This window comes from Parambassis ranga, chromosome 16 (genome assembly GCF_900634625.1).
Source record: "Parambassis ranga chromosome 16, fParRan2.1, whole genome shotgun sequence".
Taxonomy (NCBI): Eukaryota; Metazoa; Chordata; class Actinopteri; family Ambassidae; genus Parambassis; species Parambassis ranga.
The window spans coordinates 10,861,895-10,885,261 of record NC_041036.1 but is presented as its reverse complement, the minus strand read 5'-3'; the positions used below and the strand labels follow the sequence as shown (position 1 = coordinate 10,885,261).

The following is a 23,367-nucleotide window of genomic DNA, read 5'->3' as shown; positions in this document are numbered from 1 at the left end:
ATACAAATTTAGCAAATATAAAGCAAAACAAAAACAGAATGAAAGACAGCGAGCATAAGCCATTTTGTTAGCGACCAACAGTTGATCTGCATATCCATGGCAACAATAAACAATGATTGTACTATGTACGCTGGCAGCGATATAAACCAATCAGCTGAACACTACGTAATGCGTACAGTACGTTGACGGGAAGCGATAAACCAATCAGCAGAGCGTACGTTTTACGTACAGTACGTACGCTGGCAGCGGCAAACCAATCAACTGAAACAACGTAATACGTACAGGTACGCTTACTCCGACACGCCTCCGGCAAGTACAAAATCATTTGTTTACATTTGGACCACCGAAAATGGCACCAGTGAAGAGACAAGGTTCCCAGGCATATTTCAACCTACAGACTATCAGTTATGCGGTTGTGAATGGGAATAGAACAGCTGCGCCGGGCGAGTTACGCCACCATATGTGAATGGATCGGTGATACCTGGACTAATGTATCTGCATTGACTGTTCGAGCTTTCGCGAAAGCCATTGCTGAACAGCCACCCGGCAACGAAATGGACTGACAATGATGAGAGGGAACCCGACATGTTTGATGGCAACACAGCTGTTCAATTCTGACACAGAAGATGATCGACGACTTTGATGGGTTTTTAGGAGAGGAATGATTAAAAATAATGTGAGTATATTGTAAATTGTAGAATAAGGTTCATCTTAACTCACTGTTTTGCTTCCGTTACCTTTTTTTTGGTAGACGTTTGTTTTAGCATGCACCTTATAATACGGCGCACCTTATGTAAAATTCAAACAATTTTGATTTACTGCTCATGTTCGCAGCATCAACGTCTGTCGGCTCACTACCCGTGTAACGTAGAGAACCAGACAGGCATCGCGCTAAAAAATGAACAATCATTGGCGGATGTCGGCTGACTGTATCTTGACCGACAGATGGACACTCTAGGATCACGTACAGCGGGAATTCTCTCTCATTCGCTCCCTGGCGCTGGTAAGTAGACTTTCACAAATACTCGACGACTGACTAAAAACGATTTTTCATTGTTTTTAGTCATAATGTAGCTTAAATGGTGGCAGAAAATTTAACGACAATCAACAAGATTATCCCAGAATGTTGCATAGCACAAACTATGAGGTTATTTTGATTGATGGCTAATCCATTTCATCTTGAAGTTCATGAGTAGACATTATCGGTAGCTTAAGCAGCTACAGACTGTCAGAATAAAAGTTTTGCGCAAACCCTAGTAAGCTTTAGTTTAATTTAATTCATGATAAAAAGATCGTAACCTGTCCTGAACAGTTGGGTTTAACTTTATAGGCTCGTGGTCTCAGGTAGCTAGCTAGCCTTAGCAAGAGTAAAGTCTTAACCTAGAGAAGACTAAAGAGTCTCTAGTGCTGCGTTCCAGGCAACTGTTTGCGTTTCAAATTTAATACCCATGAAAGTGCACTGGAACAGCAGTCAAATTCATAAACATTGCACCCTCGAACTGAATAGATTATTATTATTATGCTATTTTATTTTTAACTCTATTGAAATTAGCAACAGGTTATAGGCTATACTCTAATGAATATTGTAGTATATTGATTATGATTCAGTTCCCGGATAAAATAGTTGTATTGATTTGTGTGTTGTTATATAATTGATTGTCCGAGGCAACGTTAATTCCGCCCATTCCGCGAGATTTCCCGCTCGCTGCAGCTCTGACGTACCTACAGCTATGTAAACAAAAATGGCGGCCCCCACAGATGCAGGCTAACGTTAGAGAAGTCAAATTGTGTATGAAATGTGAAGATAATGCTTTAAAGTGATTTATCTCCTAATACAATCAAAGCCACATTTCAAGAGGCTACACATGATAGTCACACTTTGATGGCATATCAAATTCAAAAATGTTTTGTAGAATTTAGATATTTTCTAGCATATAAACATCACACCATATAATGTAATGATGCAAGTGTTGTTATTTGTTACTTATTTGATTTTTAATTTCTCTCTGTCCCCAGGCAAACGGCATTTAAGGTACGAGACTGATGAGCACACATGGATAGACACACTCTTAGAAAGAGAGCAGTAAAAAAGGTAAATTCTTTAATTGCCTCTTTTCACAATGAGGAGGATGACTTTGCTGCATGTGGCTCTGAGAGTGCTGTAGTGAACTGTGGTTTAGAAAACCAGGATCAGGGACATGGGATCAGGGATCAATCACTGTCGGACAGTGATGATGAATCCCAGGATGATGACATGGGAAATGGCATGTCTTTGGATGAGTCTTTATGTGATTGGGCTGTTCATTTCAGGGTGCCTTTGGTGGCTTTGACTGCCCTTCTTTCTATCTTGAGAGTCCATCACCCCTCATTACCAAAGGATGCTAGGACTCTCCTAAAAACCACAACCTCGTACACCATCCATGACCTTGCAGGTGGTACTTACTACTATTTTGGCATTTGGAAGGCCTTTGAGAAAAGCTTGGCACACATCTGGTCTTGTATTCCAAACAAGCATGTGTTCAGATTGCAGCTGAATGTAGATGGCTTACCTTTGTTTAGGAGTTCTTCATTACAGTTTTGGCCAATCCTCGGTTTGCTACAGGGTGTTAAGAAAAAGCCTGTTGTCATTGCTCTGTTTTGTGGCAACTCAAAGCCAAATTGTCTCACTGACTATCTTAGAGATTTGGTCCATGAATTGGAAGAGCTGAGCAAAGGATTTGTTCTCCATGGAAAACAGTGCTTCATAAAGTTGACATCTGTGGTCTGTGATACTCCTGCCAGAGCTTTCATTAAAGGGACTAAAACTCACACTGGTTACTCTGGTTGTGATAAGTGTATTCAAAAGGGTCTTTATCTTAAACATAGGATGACTTTTCCTGAGGTAAACAGCCCATGCCGCTCTGATCTTTCTTTTGAACAAATGTCTGACAAAGAACATCATGTCATAAACTCTCCGTTAAAAGATGTAGGAATTGGTATGGTGTCAGGTTTTCCTCTTGACTACATGCACCTTGTCTGCCTTGGTGTTGTACGTAAACTTCTAGATTTATGGTTTACAGCAGGGCCAATGTCTTGCCGCTTGTCCATTCGGCAAATGCAACAAATATCTAGGAAACTTCTAGGCTCAAAGCCTTTCATTCCAGTGGAGTTTGCTCGTAAACCCAGGGGGCTCTTAGAGAGGCTGAGATGGAAAGCAACAGAGTTGCGCCAATTTTTGTTGTACACAGGGCCTGTGTTTCTCTTTAATGAGGTGTCTGCTCCTGTCTATAACAACTTCATGTTATTATCAGTTGCCGTTTTCATTCTTGCCAGCCCTTCATTGTCTGCATCTCTTAATGATTTTGCATCGAAATTGCTGGTCTCCTTTGTAACACACTTCAGTGAGTTGTATGGTCCTGAATTTGTTACATACAATGTTCATGGTCTCATTCACCTTCCAGACGATGTTAAACTTCATGGACATCTGGACTTAATATCTTCATTTCCATTTGAGGATTATTTGGGTAAGATGAAGAAGATGGTTAGAACTTCACACCATCCACTTGCTCAGGTTGTTCGTCGAATTTCTGAGATGGATAAATTTACAGAGAATGAGGATTCACAGGGAAAGCTCAAGTTGCAAAAGGAGCACAACCATGGACCAGTTCCATCCTCCCTAATGGATTTAAAAGTAGTTCAGTTTGAGGAACTTCTTTTAAACGGTACAACAATCAAAATATCAGTTGAGGGGGACAGATGTGTAAAGATTGGTGACCATATTGCTTTGATAGAAAACATTTTAAAGTCTCTGGGCAAGATTTACATTGTCTTTAGAGAATATGAACAGATGGAGCCTTTTTATGAGTATCCTCTGAATTCTCAGATTTTGGGTGTATATGTGGTTGGCAAAATCTCTTCACAGCTAAAAGTCATGGAGGTGCATGGGCACATAATGAAATATGTGAGGCTACCACACAATGACAGTTTTGTTGCAGTACCACTTCTGCACACAAAACAATGATGCAACTTGGTTCCATTTTCTGGAGCAAGTGATTTTTACCTTTCTGTTTTTTTTATCTGTGGTTATTGTGGTAGAGGTCTGTCTGCTCTGCCTCCCTCTAGGATAGACACATATTTTTCTTGTGTTGTTTTTTTTTAACATATAGCATATATATGATTGTTCCACGGCCACTATAAAATATATACATTATACTGTGTCTGTTACACCTAACAAAAATATGAAAAATGTAAAAAGTTTGTTTAATTAACCTTTTCTTGGCCAGGCCAGCATTTAGATATTGTATTTAGTCATTGTATTCACTTCATGGCCAGGAAGTCAACTTGTATATGTTCAGCAGTTGTACTGTGAAGGATGGGCTTGTCAATGAAGATTCTTAGACATCTACGTCATTGTCATTCAAAAGTTGAAGCCAGGCATCTAGAACTGTAGGAGTAAACTTTTTTGAATGAAGGATGGGCTTGGATTCCACTGAACCAGCCTCGTTGTTGTTAGTGTGAATTGGTTTTAAAGTTAATTAATCTTATTTGCTTTCTTGTGTAAGGTCATGTTAAGTCTGTATGTCTTCTTTGGCCTAACAAGAATATACATTTTTAGTTAGTTAGTTTGTTTACCTTGTCTTGTCCAGTGATATTTAGGTATTGTAGTTGCTGAGTTTGTTGTTTGGCACTGTAGGTTGTGACACTAGCCCTGTTTTTACTTTTTTTGAGCAAGTATAAAAAACAGACAAAAAAACACCTCACTTATGAGCTTGCACCTTGCCGTGATGAGTAAGCTTTAAACTACATAAGTCTCACTTTCTCACTCACCTGTGTACATTGGTTATTATGGCCTGTCCTTTTTCTTTTCAGTAATGTATTCAGTTGTTGAGTTTCTCCAAACTCAGGAGGTGGAACTTGTGCCAGCGCAGTGGATAAGTGATGGCCACTGCTACTGGCCTGGTTCACTCAGGGGTATGGCCCTGCACCTGGCCATAAAAAATAGAACCGAACCTGAGGACAGCTGGGACCAGTGGGAGGTCCGGACTTTGTTTACAACAGGTAGGTTTAAAGTTTTTCTTCTTCTGCTATTCTTGCTAAACATGCTATACAGTATGTTTCGTCTAGGTCTGGTAACTCTTCATTTGGATCTGATTTTCTTCCTGATTGTGATGTGATTGTTGAGATATGAACATCAGATTACTCACTTTACTGTTCTCCATCTGTCAGTGGGAACTAATATAATTATAATGTGTTGTATAAAACATATAATGTGTAGTGAATCTTTATTCTATAGAGAGCTACGAAGAAGGACGGAGAAAAGCCAGGGAGGCGGAGATGACCTCAGACCTTCTCTCTGAGGCTGAGGCTTGTGGCCAAAGGCCTAGACGTAAAAAGTATGTTAGTTTGCTCAGCCCTCAGTACTATTTTCTCTCCCTTTCAAGTCCCGACTAACAAATATCTTGGATTAAACATTATTTAAATGAATCAGCACTTATACCATTTCCATTTAATGTTGATTGAACATTTTGAATCTGTATTTGTATGTCTGAAAATAGAAAGCGTGTCCAACTTGGCCCCCCGGGAGGTCTGGAGAGGGTTGAGTCAGAGGAGGACAGACCATCTCCACCTACCAAAAATCTCCCTGCCCCAGCTCCCATCATACAGCCTCCTTCTATGCCTGTCACCCCACTTCCAATCCCCCAGCCAATGTACACCGACCTCTCCACCAATTCTGGGCCTCCTCCACCTGTACATTACTCAGAGATGTTACAAAGTTGGGAGCCAGTAAATGAAATGCCATGTGAGTATTTTGCTAATAACACAGATGGTATATACACATTTAATCTCACATGTTCCTTAATTCTCTTTAACACTGTGAATTCTCCTCTAGCATTGCCTAGTCACCACACATACAGGTGGGCCCCTCAGCAGTCAGAACCTGGTAAGGACAAGTGATTTCTACTTTGAAATTTTGACATGATATAGCTATATACACTGCACTAATATTGGTATTTTCTGTTTTTCTGCTTTCTTAATCACCAGTGATTTACTCCATAGTAAAACAGACTACACGGACATGGATGTAATATAGCATTAAGATTAACTTAGTTAAGTTATCAATTTATTTATGTTAATCAGGAACACACTGAAACACACACACACACACACACACACACACACACACACACACAGTTCTGACTTGGACTGGTGAATTTTAGAGTCTAATGGCAGACGGCAGGAATGACTTGTAACGTTCCAGGGCTGCAGGAGCTGCTTCTCAGTTTGTTCTCAGTGTTGTGGAGAGGGTGGGAAGGATTGTCTATGATGGTTAGCAGTTTAGCAGCATCCTGTCCTGCAGCTCAGAGGTGTGTGTTATTCTAACACTGTGTTACTCCTTTCTCTAGCACTGCTAAAAGAGGTTTTAACCAAGCTCGAAATGGTGCTGGACCAGCAGAGCACAATTCTCCGGCTGCTTCAGCATCAGGTGGCACCAGGACCAGGAGTGGAGCAGATAGAGGGTCTGCCACTACAAAACCTTGTGGCTCTTCAGAATCTGGAACAGAGTCTCCAGAGTCCAGATTATAAAGAGAAAATGGTAAGAACTTTTTGTGATTTTATGTATTTAAAAGGTTAGGGTATTGAGCTGTCTCTGTGTGGATGCTACCTCCTTAACACCACCACCATCTCTATTCCCCCACCTCTTCTCCCCTGTTCCTCCTCTATTCCTGACTTCTCATCAGGCCGACCCATTCATGATCCATTATTTTGTGTCACTAACTGTGTGTCTTCCACGTGGCTTCCTCCCATGCCAGGTCTTTATGCTGACATCCACCCGGCCCTCTGACAAACCCAGTGTTACTGTCAACTCCTACCTGTGTTCATATATGTAGTGCAAATATAATTAACTTAAACAACAAATCAGCTAACATACTGATAAACAAAATTAAATTTTTAGCATTACAGCTACAACAATCATGTTTGTTCTCTGTGATGTATGATGATGTTTGCTGCATGGTTGTCCCCCCTCTCTCCGTTTACCTAATCCTCTCTCTCCTATTTACCCCTTGAAAAAATGCAGTGGCTCAAAGTAAAAACAAAAGTAGTCACATTTTTTTCTTCTGTTATAGATCAACTATCTGGGAGCAATTGGCGGAGCAGACGTAAAGGACACAACTTGGCGGGTGCTCAAAAAATTAATTAGTAATACTCTGGCCAAGAGCCTAAATTGGAGGGGAGTAAATGGAAAGACATCTGTGGCAGGCCTCAACCTCAGAGAGGTCATAATTGGTAAGTATGTCTTGAACACAAACATAGTTCTTCCAATATGACATAATTAATTACTGTTAAATAAACACTACATGGTATTCACATATCTATTTCCCATATCCTTTTAGCTGCAGTCCGTAGAAACCCTATTGTTGGGGTGGTGGCTGAGGCAGAGGTGGAGCAGATAACAAAAAGATGGCTCCAGCTGGCAACAGATCGGGAGGGAGGGAGAAAGAGAAGGCTCCTGGAAAAAGAGCGCATGGCCTAGCTCTTTGTGTTTTTGATGGTTGCTTTTTATGGTTGTAAATGAATTAATTGTTGATTGTTAATACAAATATTTTCATGAAAAAAAATGAATTTGTTTATTTTTTTATTGGACATAGGTACTGCCTCATGTGGGTCAAAAACAAATTAAGCAATATTCAGTCAGTTTTACAGTGTGTTGGCCAATACTGGCCCAGAGACATTCTGCCAACACTTAGCCAACCCAAATGTACAGGTTAAGGGCCAGACATGGCCCAGAGGCCCAGCCGATTCTCAACCAACACTCACCCAGATTGTGGGCCAGTACTGGGCCAATATAAACAATGAGGGTCACATTATAGTTTGTGGTCCACATGTGGGCCAATACAAACAAATAGTGTCATTTTACTCAGTGTGGGCCAGACGTGGGCCAGACCAAATTAGTAGTGTCATTTTTCAGTAAGTGGGCCATTATTGGGCCGAGGGCCCAGCCAAAATTGGGCCAGAACTGATACAAGGGTGTGGCCCAGATGTGGGCCGGACAAATTTTGCTATGTGGGCTGTCTCTGATGGTCGCAGGCTCACTTTCTGAACCTGTTACACTGCTTGATTTCTGTGGTGACGAAGCAGCTGGGACCGTCGTATTATTTTGCGCCAGCAGAGGGTGCTCCGCGCAAGTGCCTCTGTCTTCTTGGCTCGCCAGTGCGTCAGCTCCGTTTCTCAAGTTGTCAATAAAGTCATTAGTGGCTAAAAGCACAGCCAAGCCTGTATCCTCCCTGCCCGTGATCTCTTCACCCTCCAAGTGACTCAGAATAAGCCTCCTCAGCAATCTGGATGATAATCTTACATCCTCCATGGGCTGTATTCCTAACTCTTCACTTACAGCATTGAGATCAGCAGGTGATAGAATCAACAGCTTCCGCTCCACCTCTGCTAGTAGCAATTCCCACTCACTGTCCATGTTCTTCAGTCTTTGATTTACTCACAGCTTGAAGAAAGCAAGTGTGCTTTTCTGCTGCAGCTCCCCTGGCTGCTGCGGTGGTGAGCTAGTGGCTGTTAGCTTTCCTAGCTAACCTGGCTACACTCGTGTCTGTAGCACACAGCGCGTCTCCACAATGACCATCTTATCTCTAGCTGAAAACTTGCTTCAACCGGGCGGAAACACCAAAAATTATGTTGCACCTCCAAAATGAAAAGAAGCATGCGTTCATCTTCAGTTTTTGTTCTTTATTTGCAACATGCCCTCGGCAAGCGATACAACTAGTCTTCAACTAGACATGAAAAAAAAACAAGAGCCACGCTCTTAAAGGGACCAACACGTCTACCATTTCCCCTGGAACTTAAGGCAAAACCAATAGTGCTGTGAATCTGCTCTCATGAAAACAATACCCAAAATCACAAAATAACACATTTCTTCTCCTTTGGGGCTTATACTAACTTAAATGAGCACTATGATATAAAAATAAACCTGAAACATAAAATAATTATTCTGCTGCGTTACACTAGCAGTGTGTAACAATTTCATTTCAGAGTGATGCTCAGGTGCACCTTTGTTTACTTTGAGCATGTTAAACGACACAACAAACTTAGTGAGGCTTTTTCTGATTTGATGTTTTTTTACACAACACCTCAGTAGGCATTAATAATGCTTAATAAATAAATAATAATAAATGTTTTGATTAGCATGCCAATTTAACCTTAAGTCCTGGCCTTGTATTATTTTTTATGTTTTTAATGTTTTCTGTAATATATCTATCATGTAACAGACCATCGAGCACATCCTTTTTTTAACATTAGCATAAACCAGCAAGGTGTTCGTGTTTCCATCCTCGGTGTCTCAGTGGGAAGACAGCAGCTGTTCTAATGTTGTGTGGTTTGCATCAGAGAAGGCTGATTTTTTTCATTCATGAAACAAAGCCAGCTGCAGAGCTGGAAGGTTTTTAAAGTTCCCCCTCAGAGTCCATGTTGACTGACACTAGTGCAAAGGAAGGCATTGAGGACTAAACCAAAAGGTGAAAAAGGCAGTTTCATCACCAAAAAATGTCAATGCATGGGAAGTGGCAGTGAGTTGTGTACACACTAATAATGTTAATCTATAACTGAAGTGTTGGTTCCTATACACAAATAACCCAGATTGGTGCTTTAGTCTCTGACCAAAATCAGCAGATTTTGGGATACAACATTAAATCTGTATTGTTTAACCTACAAATAGCTGATAAGATTAAAGGGACAGTACACAGTAGTATATATCAAAAGTTAAAGGTTGTTGAGAGATCCTCATGATCATCAACAATCATAACAATCATTTAAATAAGCATTAAAGCAATGCCTCAGCTGCTGCAATCAAAGCTTTTTCTACTTATTTATATTGTTGCATCTTATATCTTATTATTTATGTTGTATATTAAATATTTAACATACAGACAGACACATATGCTATTTTTTATTTTATTTTAAGTTTTTATTTTCAAGTGTGACATAAATCTGAGAATTTACTGACTTTTTTTCCTCAGAATTGTGACTTTTCTGGGAAAAAACAGGTCAAAATCAGAGAAGGTTGTTTTAGTGTGAAGGGTTCTGCTTTTCTATAGTGTTGGCCGCCTCCTGCTTTCTCAGTCGTTTCTTCAGCCTCATATACTTTATCAGCAACAACACATAGGACTCGTCTGGGAGGAGTGCAGCTTCCTCCTGCTGTCGGAGCCTGGCTTCGCTCTCCTTCACTTGTGTGTTTTCAGCCATCAGGGAGTTGATGAGGTTCTGCTGGTCAGACATTTTTGAAGAGAGCTCGCCGATCCGTTTGATCTGTTCGTCATCCTCATGAGCCTTCCGCTCAAGTTTCAGCTCCTCTTCCAGGGAAGACTTGTCCTCTTCCAGGTGGTGGATCAGACTGTCTTTTTGCAGGACAGCCTGCTGCAGACAGATGACGTCTGCTTCCTTCTCTGACAGTTTGCTCTGCATGTCTTCTCTGTCCTTTTCAAGTTTCTCTCTTTCCTCCCGTCTTCTCTTGCCCGCCTCAGCTGCCTCCTCCTGTTCCCTCATTTCTTTCTGGCGCCTCCTTTTCAGCTCTTCTTCTAATAAAGACTTCTCCTTTGCTGCAGCGTTGGCTTTGTCCAGCTTTGCCTGAAACTCTTGTGTTTGTGTTTCAGTGTGTTTCTGCTGGAGCTCCAGAGACTGCTGCAGGGAGATGATTTGTGCCTCCTTCCCTGACAGTTCCTTCTCCAGGTCCAGTCTTATCTGTCCTGGGAGCTGCCTCAGCTGTTTACGGAGTGCTTTGTTTTCATCACTCAGTTGTTGGACCAGTCTCCTCTTTTCCATCAGTTCTTCTTCCTCCTGTTCTATGTTGCAGACCACCCCCTGCTCTCTCAGTCGTTTCTTCAGCCTGACATATTTTATCAGCAACTTCGCATAGGACTCATCTGGGAGGAGTTCCTCGTGCTGTCTGAGCCTGGCTTTGCTCTCCTTCAACTGTTCATGGAGGGCTGTGTTTTCAGCCGTCAGGGAGTTGATGCGGTCCAGTCTTATCGGTCCTGTGAACTGCCTCAGTGCTTCGTTTTCAGCACTCAGTTGTTGGACAAGGCTGCTCTGTTCTGTCAGTTCTGTGTAGATCTGACTGTTGGTGGTTCTGAGGAGTTGCAGCTCTTTGCTTTGCTCTTGCTGTTGAAGCAGGCACTGATCCTTTGCCTCCCTCTCCTGTGTCAGCCTGTCTTCCAAGGAGTTCTTCTCATTTACCAGATTGGTCAGCAGGCTGTTTGCTTCCAGGACAGTGTCAAGCTGGCTTTGCAGGGAGCAAAGTTCAGAGGCCAGCTTCTCATATCTGGAACAACGCTTCTGCTCCTTCTTTTCTTTCTTTGCTGCCTTTCGGAGAGAGAGAAATGGGAAAAGACGAGTCAGAGTCCCTCTAAACGTCGAGTTGTTGTTTTCCATTGGACCCTGGGATAGGACAGCAGGTGAAGAAATGCTGCAGAACATTTCTGTAGTAGGTGAAGAAATGCTGCCGTCTGAATGGCAAGTATTCCTGAATGCTGGAATCACTGTGCTCCTGTGTTCTTCAGTAGATGAGAAAATGTTCCTGTCTGAACAGTCAATAATCCTGAAAACTGAAATCACTGTGCTCCTAAAGCCTTCAAAATGAGTGTCGCCCTCGTGTGTGTACACTTGGTAACAATGATAAAATACTGAACTCAGTGCAGCTATATATACTGTGAAATGAGCCTTTGATCTTTTGATGTCAACTTTCTAGCCCCGCCCCCTTCTACCACGTACATACGCATCTGTTGGAGCCTTTGATGTTATTTGCGTAAGCTAGCATAGCCGCTAAATTAGCCGAAGTTCGCGTTAGCTTCTTAGCTTAGGCTAGCAAAGCGGAGAAGTAACGATATTTATAACGGTGGTTAACGCAACATATTTAATGAACAGGAGAATATTTATAAGTGCATTATTTGATTGTGGTGATCTGACTTTTCTTTTGTTTTCCTGGTTTGGTGTTCGTCGTCTCCACGGTAACGTCACCTGGTTAGTATGGTAACATAATACACGAGACGTGTCAGTATATTCACGGCATTCTGATTTGTGATTTTAACAACTAGCTAGCTAGCTACCTGTCAACATAGTCGCGCCGTTAGTGTGCAAACAATACCATTTTATTACCTGTCCACAGCATCCCAAGGCTAATTGTATTGACACACAATCACACCCTGTGCTAAAGTCATGCTTGTATGCACTTCCTGCTGGACTTGACAATGCCATCATACTGCAAAGTAGCTCTGTTTTGAGTATTATTGTGTTTTTGTATATTGCCTTTTCTGAGCTGTCGGACCAAATGTTGTTGTTCTATGAAAATAAAGCATCTTGATTCTTTCTGATGTCTCAAGAGACTCTAAAAAAAGGTGTTTGGATGATTATGTTTCCTTTAGTGATGCCTTGGTGAAACTTTAACTGTATTACCAAACGTTTGGTTCATAATGACATACAAGACGTGATTTTGGAAAATATCAAAACAGTTTCGTAACGATTAATTTGACACTCCTTGATTATAGCCAGGACACAGGCACACAAACCACAAAAAGCAGCCACATAGAAGATGACAATGAAGTATGTGTCAGAGTCTGACCCTGAAGTTATTGAACATTTCAGTCAACCCGCATCCCAGGGAAAGGAACAACCAACTGCCTCTTGCTACCTGCAAAGACATCCTGAGGACATCCAGGCTGTGCTGAGAGAGAGATGAGTGCTTCCCTGGCTTTACTGGAGATGAGGTGCATGAAGGAAGAGAGTGAAGGCCCAGTAGTACAAATCTGTAAAGCTCTGAAGCATCGGGATGTTGTTCACAGAGAAAATGTCTTACTAGGTCATTTTAATTCCGCTCCGGTGAGGCTGAACGTGTAGCTTTAGGGCACCCTGGTGGCTTAGGGGGCCTATGCATTTGAATAGTCCACATATAGCAAGAAACGATGTAATTGTAAGGGGAGGACCCTTATGTTTTTTTGTTTTTTTTTGAGGTCAAATTCATACAAAGCTGATGTTTGTTAATCATGATGAGAGAGTAGTACGCCACGTTTTGATGTGTACGCACCGTTAGTATACACAAGGCCCCTGGACTTTAGTTGAAAAGTGAACACTAAGGTCAGAGAGAAAGAGTGTTTTGATTCTTTGAATCTCACAATAAAAAGTCTTTGAATCTTTTTAAAAGTTGGTGTAATTGTGACTTGTGTCATCATGTCTATGTCATTTTTCACTCACCACACCAGGTGATGATCACCTCGCAGCACCGGTGCCAGTCCAAAGAGGTCCTTGCTCAGTAGGATGGAGCCCAACGTGCAGAATCTCCTCCAAACTAATGTGCCGCAGGCATCATTGTAAGTACCGCTCACTCACTTGGGTGAGAGAGCCAGAGATGTGACAGTTGTTGTACCAAAAGTTGTTTTATTTATTTATTTTTTCGCATCAGTTGCAATAGAGAGGCTCATTGCTTCAATATACAATAGAGATGCACCCACTATACAAAAAGGACAAGGGGGTTTATGAGTGGCAGAGCTGGACCCAGACTTTGGGATCCAGCAGCAGGATGCACTGTTGGTAGAACCTGAGCAAACAGGGGCAGACTAGAGTGATGTGGGCTCTGCAGGTACATATTACCTACCTAAATATTGACGCTCTTCAACAGTTCATTAAGGCAGGAAGTTGGCAGCTGTTCTCCTGACGTTTCTCTTCCACCTCCAGCTTGTCAAGACTTTGCATTCCGAGCATAGGTGACGCACACGTAGGCCTGTCATGATAACAAATTTTGCTGGGCGATTAATTGCCAAGAGAAATTATTGCTATAAGCCATAACATTGTCATTTTTCAGACCATTTTCGACTAATATAATGATAACGACATAATAATGCAAGTACACTCTTTCAAAGATCAATAAACTTGAATTTCTAAAGAACATTTAACACTGGAAAGGCCCCCATTATTATAATTATTATTAGGGCCTGAGCACCAAACGGTGCGCATGAGAGGAGAGGAGAGGAGCGTGTAGGACAGGAGAGTATAGGAGACAAGAGCATAGGAGAGAAGACAGCGATGGTCCCGCAGATCGCAAGGTGTGCAAGGGCCCGCAATGCTGCTTGCAGCTTTAATATTATTTATATTTTTTTCTAGGTAGAGAGTTGGGTTCATTTTATAAATCGTAAATTGCTTCTTTGAATATTTATGCCTATACCTAGTAAAGCAAAATACCTCCAATAATTTTTTTATATTCTCATTGAGGTTGCTGTAATTTTTAATTTTTAAAATAACATCTAAATAATTAGTAAAATTGATTATTATTAGAGAAAATAAAATACTTTTGACACTGTAGTGTGAACCACCTGAAATCTGTGAATGTTTTTCTGTAGCTTTATTCACCATTAAAATTCTGAGGGCAAGTTTTAACAGATACAACAATACACTGATTTTGTATTAGTGTTTATTTGTCCTTAGAAAATCAACTTGAAGAACCTATAGATTCACATGCACAATGTAAATCACAGGTGACATGTATAACTGGTATGTACCATTATTTGCATCCATAAAATATCTGACATAGTAAAAGGGCAAGTACCAAAAAAAGCTTTTTTTTTAATTCAACTTAAAGGGACAGTACAGTTTCTTTGAGTTTTTGTCGTTGTTTTTGTCTGCAGTCGGTGTATTTTACAGTAGATGGTGGTTGCATGCTCCCAGTTTGGAGAAGCAGACGTGGGAGAAGAGTGCCAACATGGAAGCCATAAAACAAACAGCTGGGGAATGAGTCACCAGCAGAACAACTTTCAAGTACCTAAAACATCAATATCAGTTTAAGTAAATCTTATTTCAAGATTTCTCAGTGGTTTACCTTAATGTCACACCATCATTTCCGGTGGAGAAATGAAGCCTTTATAGTTCTTCAGAGCTACCAGACTCCATTGACAAAAAAAGTCATTTGAACATGCACAATACAACAATGTCAACATCATGTCATAGACTGGAAAATCCTGGGCTGACCACCATCTACTGCAGGTTACACACAACACTGACAATGGATAAGTATCTTATTAAATCACACTACCAAAGAAACTATTGCTTAAACACACATTTTTTGTTTACCCACAAAAAAAGAAAACCCTGCACCACATTGCATAGGCCTCATCACCGTCCATATTGCTCCAGTAGATTCAATCTACAAGCACTATACGGAATTCAAATAATAAAAAAAGGAATGTTTTGTATAAATTACAGATGAAAATAAAATCTATCTACACTCAAGAGTCTTTTCATGTGAGTGCTAAACGTACCTCATCATGAAGCCGTAGGAGGGTCCATGTACGGAGTAATGTATACATTATTAGTTTGTATACAATTCTGACTGAACGTGTCACCTCCACAGTAAACATATGTGCATGGTTGTGAATGTGACCACAGAGAGAGTATAACTCTCATCTGTGTTATTTGTCCACATCACTACAGGTAGGATGTTAAACGTCAACCTCCATCTTAACGTCTTTCTTGGGGCTCAGGTCTGTCAGTTGGTTGGATGTGGAGAAATCTAAAGGCTCTTTCTCAAAATCCATTAGCAGTGCAGAGGATGCTGCGTTACTAGCCTGCCCTGAGACTTCCACCTCACCTGGCTCACTTTTAACTGCAATAAGAGGAACGTCGGCTGTTGCAGATTTAAATGTGTTGCACCTATTGGACAAATCCAGAGGTGCTTGGGTGTCCTCTTGTATCCCATTTGACAAATCCAGGGGGGCATTTAGCTGCACTCCAAAACCAGCATCCACTCCAATGTGTCCATTACTTGCAGCCACTCCAGGCACAGTGTGCACTGGAGGAACTGGTAGTGTCTGTTGGACTGTCGATGTAGGCGGTAGCCCGTTGGTTTGAGTTGGACCGACAGGAATAAGTAAAACAAGTTTAACACCAGGAGGAGGCCGTTTGTCAAGGGTTAACTTCCACAAACCGTCTGATGGACCAGAGTCAACAGTCATGCTCTTCATCACAGACTCTGGACATCTGGAATCATTCAAAGGTGCAGAGACTTTATTTGTGTTTGCTACTTTCAACGACTTAGGATTTTCATTGTGCTTTTTTGTCTTGGGTAACGAGCTCTTTGTGGTCGGACGTTTCTTAGGAGCAATCTGGGAAAAAGAAAGACAAAGTAAACATGGCAGGCATATGGAAATCAACACAGTGTAACATGCAAATATCTCAGAAACTTAAAGATAAGACTTGTATGTCCCCCTAGTGGTAGACAGAGCGATTACACAAATACTGCAGATACTGATGTAGCTGTTACATTGACTCCATCGCTTGTTTTTCCTTACTGTACTTTATGGCACTATGATATCTCACACTTACCACAGACTGAGGTGTTTGTCCACAGGTCTTAAGGTGGCTGTCGTAGCTCTGCTGATGAGGGAAGCCAAGTCCACAGCTCTGACAAAGGCAAGGAGACTGTCCAGCATGACCGCCCATGTGGGACATTAACAGTAAGGCTGACCGGAACCCCTTTCCACATTCGGCACATTTCAGCACCCTCTGATGAGCCCCGGCATGTTTCTTTAGCTCTTCTGAAGTGTCGAATCTCTGACCACACTCTAAACACCGGATCTCATCCAGTGTCTTGTTAGGCTCCTGATTGCCCCAGCAGCCAGTGTCCTTTTTATGCTGCTGGAAGTCCTCCTGACTGAGAAACTCCCGCAAGCATGCCACGCAGTGAATGCTTTCGGGTTTACACTTGTGCTGGCGGTACAGCTTAGCCAAGCGGAAGTGGCAGCGGCATCGAATACAGGTGTAAGGTAACAAACCGAGATGAGAGAAGCTGTGTTTCAGGAGGGCATTTTTCTTGGTGAAGATCATCGAGCAATCGGTGCATTTGAAATTATGATGGCTAGCCTTCTTGCGGTGCCGTGCGAGTGCTTGTGAAGAGGAAAAACTGCGGCCACATATTTGACATGCCACAGACTGCACACATTGGTGTAACTGCACATGATATTCACATGCCTTTAGGGAAGTGAAGACTCGTTTACATAGGTCACACTCGTAAAACTTATCCTCCAAGTGAGTTTGCGCCAGGTGGTTCGTCAGATCCTCCTGAGATGCAAAGCCCATCAGGCAGACGCGACACACAAGGCGGTCCACTTTGGTCTGGGCGTGTGTGCGCAGGTGGACACGGTAGTTGTAGATCTGTGAAAAGCGCTTCCCGCATTCAGCGCAGCAGTATGGCCGGGCTCCTGTGTGTAGATTCATGTGGTCTTGGAGCTTGAATTTGGAGGGCAGCTGAAGTTTACAGACAGTGCAGCGGTAGTCACCTGAATGACCGGAGTCTAAGGGACAAGAATAGAGCATGATTGGAAACACTCATTTAGCAGAAGCAAATATGAAATAATAATCTGATCAATCATTAATGATTTTCTCATGTCCTGCTTTCATTTAAAATAATAAAGTCACAAACACATTGGTCAGTGTAGCAGAAGTTATTCAAAATTAAATAAAAAAAAAGTCTTGGGACAAAAATGGACCTGTGTAGTTGGTAAAAGAAAATAAGGAAATGTAACAGTATGTTGCCCAGTGATCACTTTCAAGAATATATATCAGTAGCAATTGTCTCCACAATATAAACAAGTCTGACACAAAACTACATGCAGCCATCAACACAGATCAACAGCATCGCTTATGTGATATACAAATTTTACATACCAATGCTCTGCCCGTCCTCTTCCACATCATCTTCTTCCTCATAGATCCCTGAGACTTCACTATCACATGAGTCATCCTCCACATCCTCTGCTGCATCTTCTTCCAGTTCAGCAGCCAGCAGTGGACTGTCTGTGGTTCCAAGTCCAGCTGTGGGATCATTTTTTTGTGTGAGCAGTTTTTGTTTGTGACTGGGTGAGAAGGAGTCCTCAGACGATGCAGAGGGGTTGAGAGTTTCTCCAGCAGTCTGCTGGATGACCGGAAATCCGAGCTCTGTCAGCTGGATGTCAATGGTGTATTCAAAGGACATGACTACAGGCTGAGTCCGCGTGTTTCATGAAAGAGAGACGTCTAATCAGTATTTGATATCAACATCAACACTTATCGCGATACATGTGCGTTACTTATCACCTTACCTGTGACTACATCTGTGTAGCAATCTTCGTGTCGCTTTCTTCTAAATAATCCCCGTCGCCTTCATGGAAGTTTCTTTAAGACACACCTTACAGCATTGTTAGCCGCCTCGCTCACCTGGCAGCAGGAACTGATGAAGTGGCTTTCCTCGACGTTAGCTTTTTTTATTAAATCCTGCACATGAGAAGCGTACTTTGTGTGACCAAAAAAAAGATTCATAAACACGAACTGCAAGTATAGCAACAGCAATTATCTAGATATAACTCAGCTGAGCCGCTGATAAACGTGAACGTAAAATGAACAAAAGAGGAAAACAAATGAAGCACCATAGCAAGGGGAGAGAAAACACAGTGAGCACCCCCTAGTGTCCTGGAGGGGTATTACACATACCTGTAGCACAGGGCTAGAAGTGCATGATTATTTTTCATATACTGTATGTTTACATAGAGATCAAATTTTCACGAGTAAAGAGTATCTGTTGGTGATTTGATACATTGAATTAGTGCAAGTAAAACGTTAACATGTAAATGTAAGTACCAGTTTTAAAAGAGAAAATATATTTAGTTATTTATCTTGTGGTTGTGGCAGTGGAGTCAGTTTTATTACTAGCTAAGTGTGTGAACATTAAAAATAAAAGAGTAGCAAAAACTCAGAAATAACCTACAATTATAGGATTGTGCTTCTTCCACATGAATATTATCAACATAACCAAAAACAACTAATTTTAGTTTTGACATCTCCAATTTAAACTTTATCAGTTTTGAATTTGGATCATCATGCAATAAAAAATAATTCAAGTGCATAATAAAGACTCCTTTGTCTGACAAAGTATATTCAAGTATTTTATTTGAATGTATTTACACTACATAAGAACCAAAATAACAGCGTGTCCCTCCTTGTACTGGAAAGACTATCAAAACTTGTGAGCGTTTAGTAGACAGTGTTTATTATATATTTATATAAAGTTTAAATGGTGGTGACAAGTACTCCTCCAGCCTCTTTCAATTACAGAGAAAATGTTATGCGTGTCCCATTATAAGAAAACAAATCATGTGATCCATACACATCAGGTTATGTTCCTGGGTTAGAAGTGAGAGGTAAAAAAGTCAAGTTGTTTCTTCAGCAGCCTCACTTAGGATAGCATGTTTTATTACATTTGTTTCCAGACACATCGCAGTGGGGAGAGAAACAATCCAATCAGATATAATACATGATATACACAGTTCCTTATGGGACTCTAAGGCATTAAAGAGCCATGAGTTCCATTCAAGAAATGTCTAAGACATGAAGTATTTCTTTAATATGTGGTAATAAGCATAAAGAAAAATCAGGATTATAGTGGATCATTTCTACCCACAAGCCAATCACTCCACATTGAATCTGGAGGACTCGGCCACAATCATTTTTTTAGGGAAAACTTAACTGTGATTTTAAAATCCATTCTCAATTAGACTTAATTTAAAAGTAACAAAATCAAAATATTAAGTGTAAAAATGCACAATATGAACCAGAAGCTGTACATAGCAAATGTCTTTTGACATACTCTACACATTCCGACATAGTATCTCTACAAAGCATCTAATGTACTTCAAAATATGTAAATACCCAATCTGTTCTGGGAAAACAAGAGAGGGGGGAAAAAAACATTAAAAAATATAGTTTTTAAACCACAAAGTGAGTTTAACAACTCAAGACACCAAGTAATAAATTCACACCACACTCAATTCACACTAAAAAAGGAAATCATTTAAAAAGTTAATCAAAACGGTTCCTGTTTTTACAAACAAACTATGTGTCATGACACATGTAATAGAAGGATTTAACATTTGGTTAGTCAATTAAAGAAATGCGTGTGTCCATAATTTCATCGGTTCTTGATCAAACTCAGCTTTAAACCCAAACCAGCTTTAAACCCAAACCTGCTAAAACACCATTCTCAAAATCATTTGAACTCTTCTGGAGTAGAAGCTCTCCAAAGTTAAAAAAGAAAGGGACAATGAAGGACTAAACCTATGAACTCTTTTAAAAATGTCCCCATGTCTCAATTATCTCTTTGCACTTGGCTTTCCAGGCTTTTCCTCTGGGTGGCTTTTCAGGTGAGCTTTTAAGGTGCGCTCACGGCCAAAGCTCTTCCCACAGGTCGGACAGGCGAGGCGGCCAACGGCGTGAGCCCGTGACATGTGGGCATCTAGCTGCTCGGGACGGGCGAAGCTCTCTTCACATTCATCGCAGGGATGGGCTTTCCGTGGAGTGTGTTTCTCCTTCTTGTGAGCACGAAGCTGAACCAATCCAGGGAACGCAAGGTCACATTCATTGCAGGGGTGCTGACGGCCCGGAGCAGGATCTACTTTAGGCTTCTTCTCCTTCTCTTTCGCTTCAGCTTGACTGTCTTCCTCAGGACTTTTTTTATCTTCCGTTTCAGATTTTGGTGCTGCTTTAGAAGGACGGCCTCGCTTTGCTCCACCTGCTTTTCCCTTTTCTTCTGCTGGGGTTGCTGCTAACTCTGGTGTGCTGCTGGCCTTAACTTCCTCCTCAGGTGCCTCTCCCTCATCCTTCTTTTTCCGCTTTCCCTTTTTCTCAGCAACTGCCTGGTCTTCAGCTTTGGAAGGCCGTCCACGTTTCTTGGCAGCTGGAGTACTGCCGTTACACTGCTGACCTTCAGGGTACTTCTCTTGGTGTGCTATCAGCTCCGATTCAGCTTCAAATCCCTGCCCACACTTCTTACAGCGATGGGTTTTTGCAGAATCCTCTGGCTGTTCTGCAGTCTCTACATCTGGCCGAGGATGCTGGGTCAGGCGATGAGCACGCAGCAGTCCAGCACTACGGAAGGTTTCATTGCAATCTTTACAAACCATCTGTTTCTCTGGACACACTTGTCTCCTATGGGCTGTGAGCTACAAAGGTGAGAGAAAACACACACAGAAATATTAAACTCAGAAATTCAATCTAATTACAGCCAGAAAAAGTTTCACTACTGCATGTGTATTACTCTAAAGCAATTTTTAAAAAGGTACTTACTTCAGAGAATGTTTTAAAACTCTCCTTGCAGTGAACACATTTAAAGGGCTTGTCATCCTTGCTGTGTGTTGGCTGGTGCTGTGTCAGTTCCTCAGATGACAGGAAGGTGCGATCACACACGTAACATGTGAACAGTGTGTTTCCCTGGGAAGATCAAATAAAGAGAAGCTAAACAAAAAAATGATTTCAACCACTTATCTAGACTTATTTTATTTACCAAGAAATACACAAAATTCTCAACACTGTAACTATTTAAAATGCAGATATTTTGTGATCTCATAAAACAGAAACCTCAATATACGTTTTTAAAAAAAACAAAAAAACTGTAAATGTAACTAAAACTGTGGTTAAGCTCCAAAAACCAGTGTAAAAAAAATAATCACAGAGCGTCTACTTCTATTGTCCTTACCTGCTGAAGCTGTTGCTTATACTCTTCTCTGTGGCTCTTCTTCATGTGCCTTTCCTTGGCTTTGGCACTGCAGAAAGTAATGAAGCACTGGAAACACTGCAGGTTTTCATGCTGGTCTACAAGAAAATTGAAATGCATAAAGATAAATGTTTTTTTTCCCATTTTGGTTAACTTGAACATGTAGTACAACTTACAGGATTGGACAGTGGGTGGTGGAGGTCCATTCAAAGTGATGGGTTTGTATGGCTCTGCTGGCTTTTCAGGGGGGGCTTCTGGAGGTGGATCTGGTAAGCCCCGGCCCATCACTATCTCCTCTATGTTCAAAATTTCAGAATCCATTATGAGATTCCAGGTGATGTTAGCAGGCACAACAGTTTGACTAGATTTAAATAAAGAAAGAGACAGAAACCATGAACATTTGACAGTTCCAACTGCACATAAATAATATCAGTTCGATTTACAGCGGGAAACATAACACTGTTACAACCCAGAGATGCAATTAAATACGTTACGAATACCATATTTAATACGTAATAAGATACACATAAATCGCTTCGATATATGGGTTTAGTTAAATAACTCTCAAGCGACAGTTTTTGGTAGACTCGACGTAAATAAACTATTAGCCCACGGGAATAACTCAAGTTGTAGCTGGGCTGCTAACGTTACCGTAATAACAAGGCCGCTAGCGAGGTTAACTAGCTCAGTGTTAACTACAAGAATCCGAATTCAGTGGCCAAAATTAAAATACCGAACTAAATGCAAAACCAGTGGCGTTTGCACGGCCTATAGTTATTTAATTTCATTTCTGTGTATGTAGCTAACGCTTATAACAGCGCACCAGGCTACTTAAGCGGGCTAACGCCAGCTAGCTTGCTGGTCGTTTGCTAGTTAGCGCTAACAACACTGGCTGCCATTCAAAAGAGGATCCCAGACTTTGGAGCCTTTTCGTATACTAAGTTTTACCTTGTTGCCTGGCGCTTAGATGCAACAACAATGAATAAATATAAAGCAGGGTAATGTCGATACCGTGAGCAATTTATTCCAAAAACAGTAAAACACTGAGTAGACGTTACCTCTAACCGCTCTTTGAAGGTAGTTTGACTGAGAGAGTTGACCCTACAGAAGTACAACCGATAGATCGGACACTTCCTGTTATATATGTGTGTGTGTGTGGCTACGGTACAGCTAAGATGGCTGCCGGGCAGCCGTCCGTGTTGTTGTTGATTGTTATTTCGTTAACACTCCCGATCAACCATTCCCCACCAAAAGTGTGTCAATACAACAATACGTTGTAGTTTAATGCAGAAAGAAACACAAAGCTTTCATAAAAACAGTTATATGACTATAACGAGTCAACTGTGTACACAAGCATCACAAACACATTTTATCTTCTGATTGTTAGCTGTTACTTTTTGCCTATTTTGCGCAGTGCAATTAACAAGTACTATCACCCACAGTGCACACAGGAACAGCTGCGCCTTCGTAGACATTTTAAACCTTTTCTATTCGGTCTAACTCTATGGTCGACCTCTATCACGTGACCCAAAACAACTTGGTGGAAACTGATGATTATTCACTGTGCAGGCAGAATAAGTTAGTAAAACTAACAACTAACTAACAAGAAGCCATAGATAAAATCATACAATTTAACATCATCATATTTGGATGGCCAGTTTGCATGCATACTAATTAACCATATGCACCAATAAAAGGCCAAGGAGGAAATTATTATGCTCTTTCAATCCTATTTATAAAATCTGAAGAAGTAATTTCCACACATACCTATTAATATTATTTCAGATGTGGCATGTTTATTATTTTTTTAATAACAGCAGTAC

General features: G+C 41.1%; 4 protein-coding genes across 5 annotated transcripts; 2 read left to right on the top strand and 2 right to left on the bottom strand.

Moving 5' to 3' along the window:
* The first annotated feature begins 559 nt into the window (after window positions 1–559).
* Window positions 560–3,450, top strand: LOC114448365 (uncharacterized). The gene is made up of 4 exons (XM_028425284.1): window positions 560–676; window positions 835–1,003; window positions 2,018–3,219; window positions 3,441–3,450. Exons 3-4 carry the CDS (start codon window positions 2,054–2,056, stop codon window positions 3,448–3,450), a joined length of 1,176 nt encoding a protein of 391 aa, XP_028281085.1. The 5' UTR covers window positions 560–676; window positions 835–1,003; window positions 2,018–2,053.
* Window positions 3,225–7,513, top strand: LOC114448364 (uncharacterized). Its single transcript, XM_028425282.1, has 7 exons — window positions 3,225–5,037; window positions 5,273–5,372; window positions 5,535–5,779; window positions 5,870–5,920; window positions 6,384–6,574; window positions 7,107–7,266; window positions 7,374–7,513. Exons 1-7 carry the CDS (start codon window positions 4,851–4,853, stop codon window positions 7,511–7,513), a joined length of 1,074 nt encoding a protein of 357 aa, XP_028281083.1. The 5' UTR covers window positions 3,225–4,850.
* Window positions 7,514–14,542: 7,029 nt separating this feature from the next.
* LOC114448055 (oocyte zinc finger protein XlCOF6) lies at window positions 14,543–18,419 on the bottom strand. Of its 2 annotated transcripts, XR_003671886.1 has the most exons (5): window positions 18,102–18,419; window positions 17,689–18,004; window positions 16,348–17,315; window positions 15,285–16,127; window positions 14,543–14,910 (listed from the first exon to the last, which is right to left on the bottom strand). XR_003671886.1 is itself a non-coding variant. In XM_028424700.1 (4 exons), exons 2-4 carry the CDS (start codon window positions 17,993–17,995, stop codon window positions 15,465–15,467), a joined length of 1,938 nt encoding a protein of 645 aa, XP_028280501.1. In that variant the 5' UTR covers window positions 17,996–18,004; window positions 18,102–18,419; the 3' UTR covers window positions 14,543–15,464. The 2 variants fall into 2 exon arrangements, 1 of the variants encoding a protein (XP_028280501.1); XM_028424700.1 differs by having other exon boundaries at window positions 14,543–16,127.
* A 794-nt stretch (window positions 18,420–19,213) lies between these two features.
* On the bottom strand, window positions 19,214–22,700 carry znf576.2 (zinc finger protein 576, tandem duplicate 2). The gene is made up of 5 exons (XM_028424704.1): window positions 22,603–22,700; window positions 21,721–21,905; window positions 21,527–21,642; window positions 21,118–21,261; window positions 19,214–20,993 (listed from the first exon to the last, which is right to left on the bottom strand). Exons 2-5 carry the CDS (start codon window positions 21,863–21,865, stop codon window positions 20,145–20,147), a joined length of 1,254 nt encoding a protein of 417 aa, XP_028280505.1. The 5' UTR covers window positions 21,866–21,905; window positions 22,603–22,700; the 3' UTR covers window positions 19,214–20,144.
* Between the last annotated feature and the right edge of the window lie 667 nt (window positions 22,701–23,367).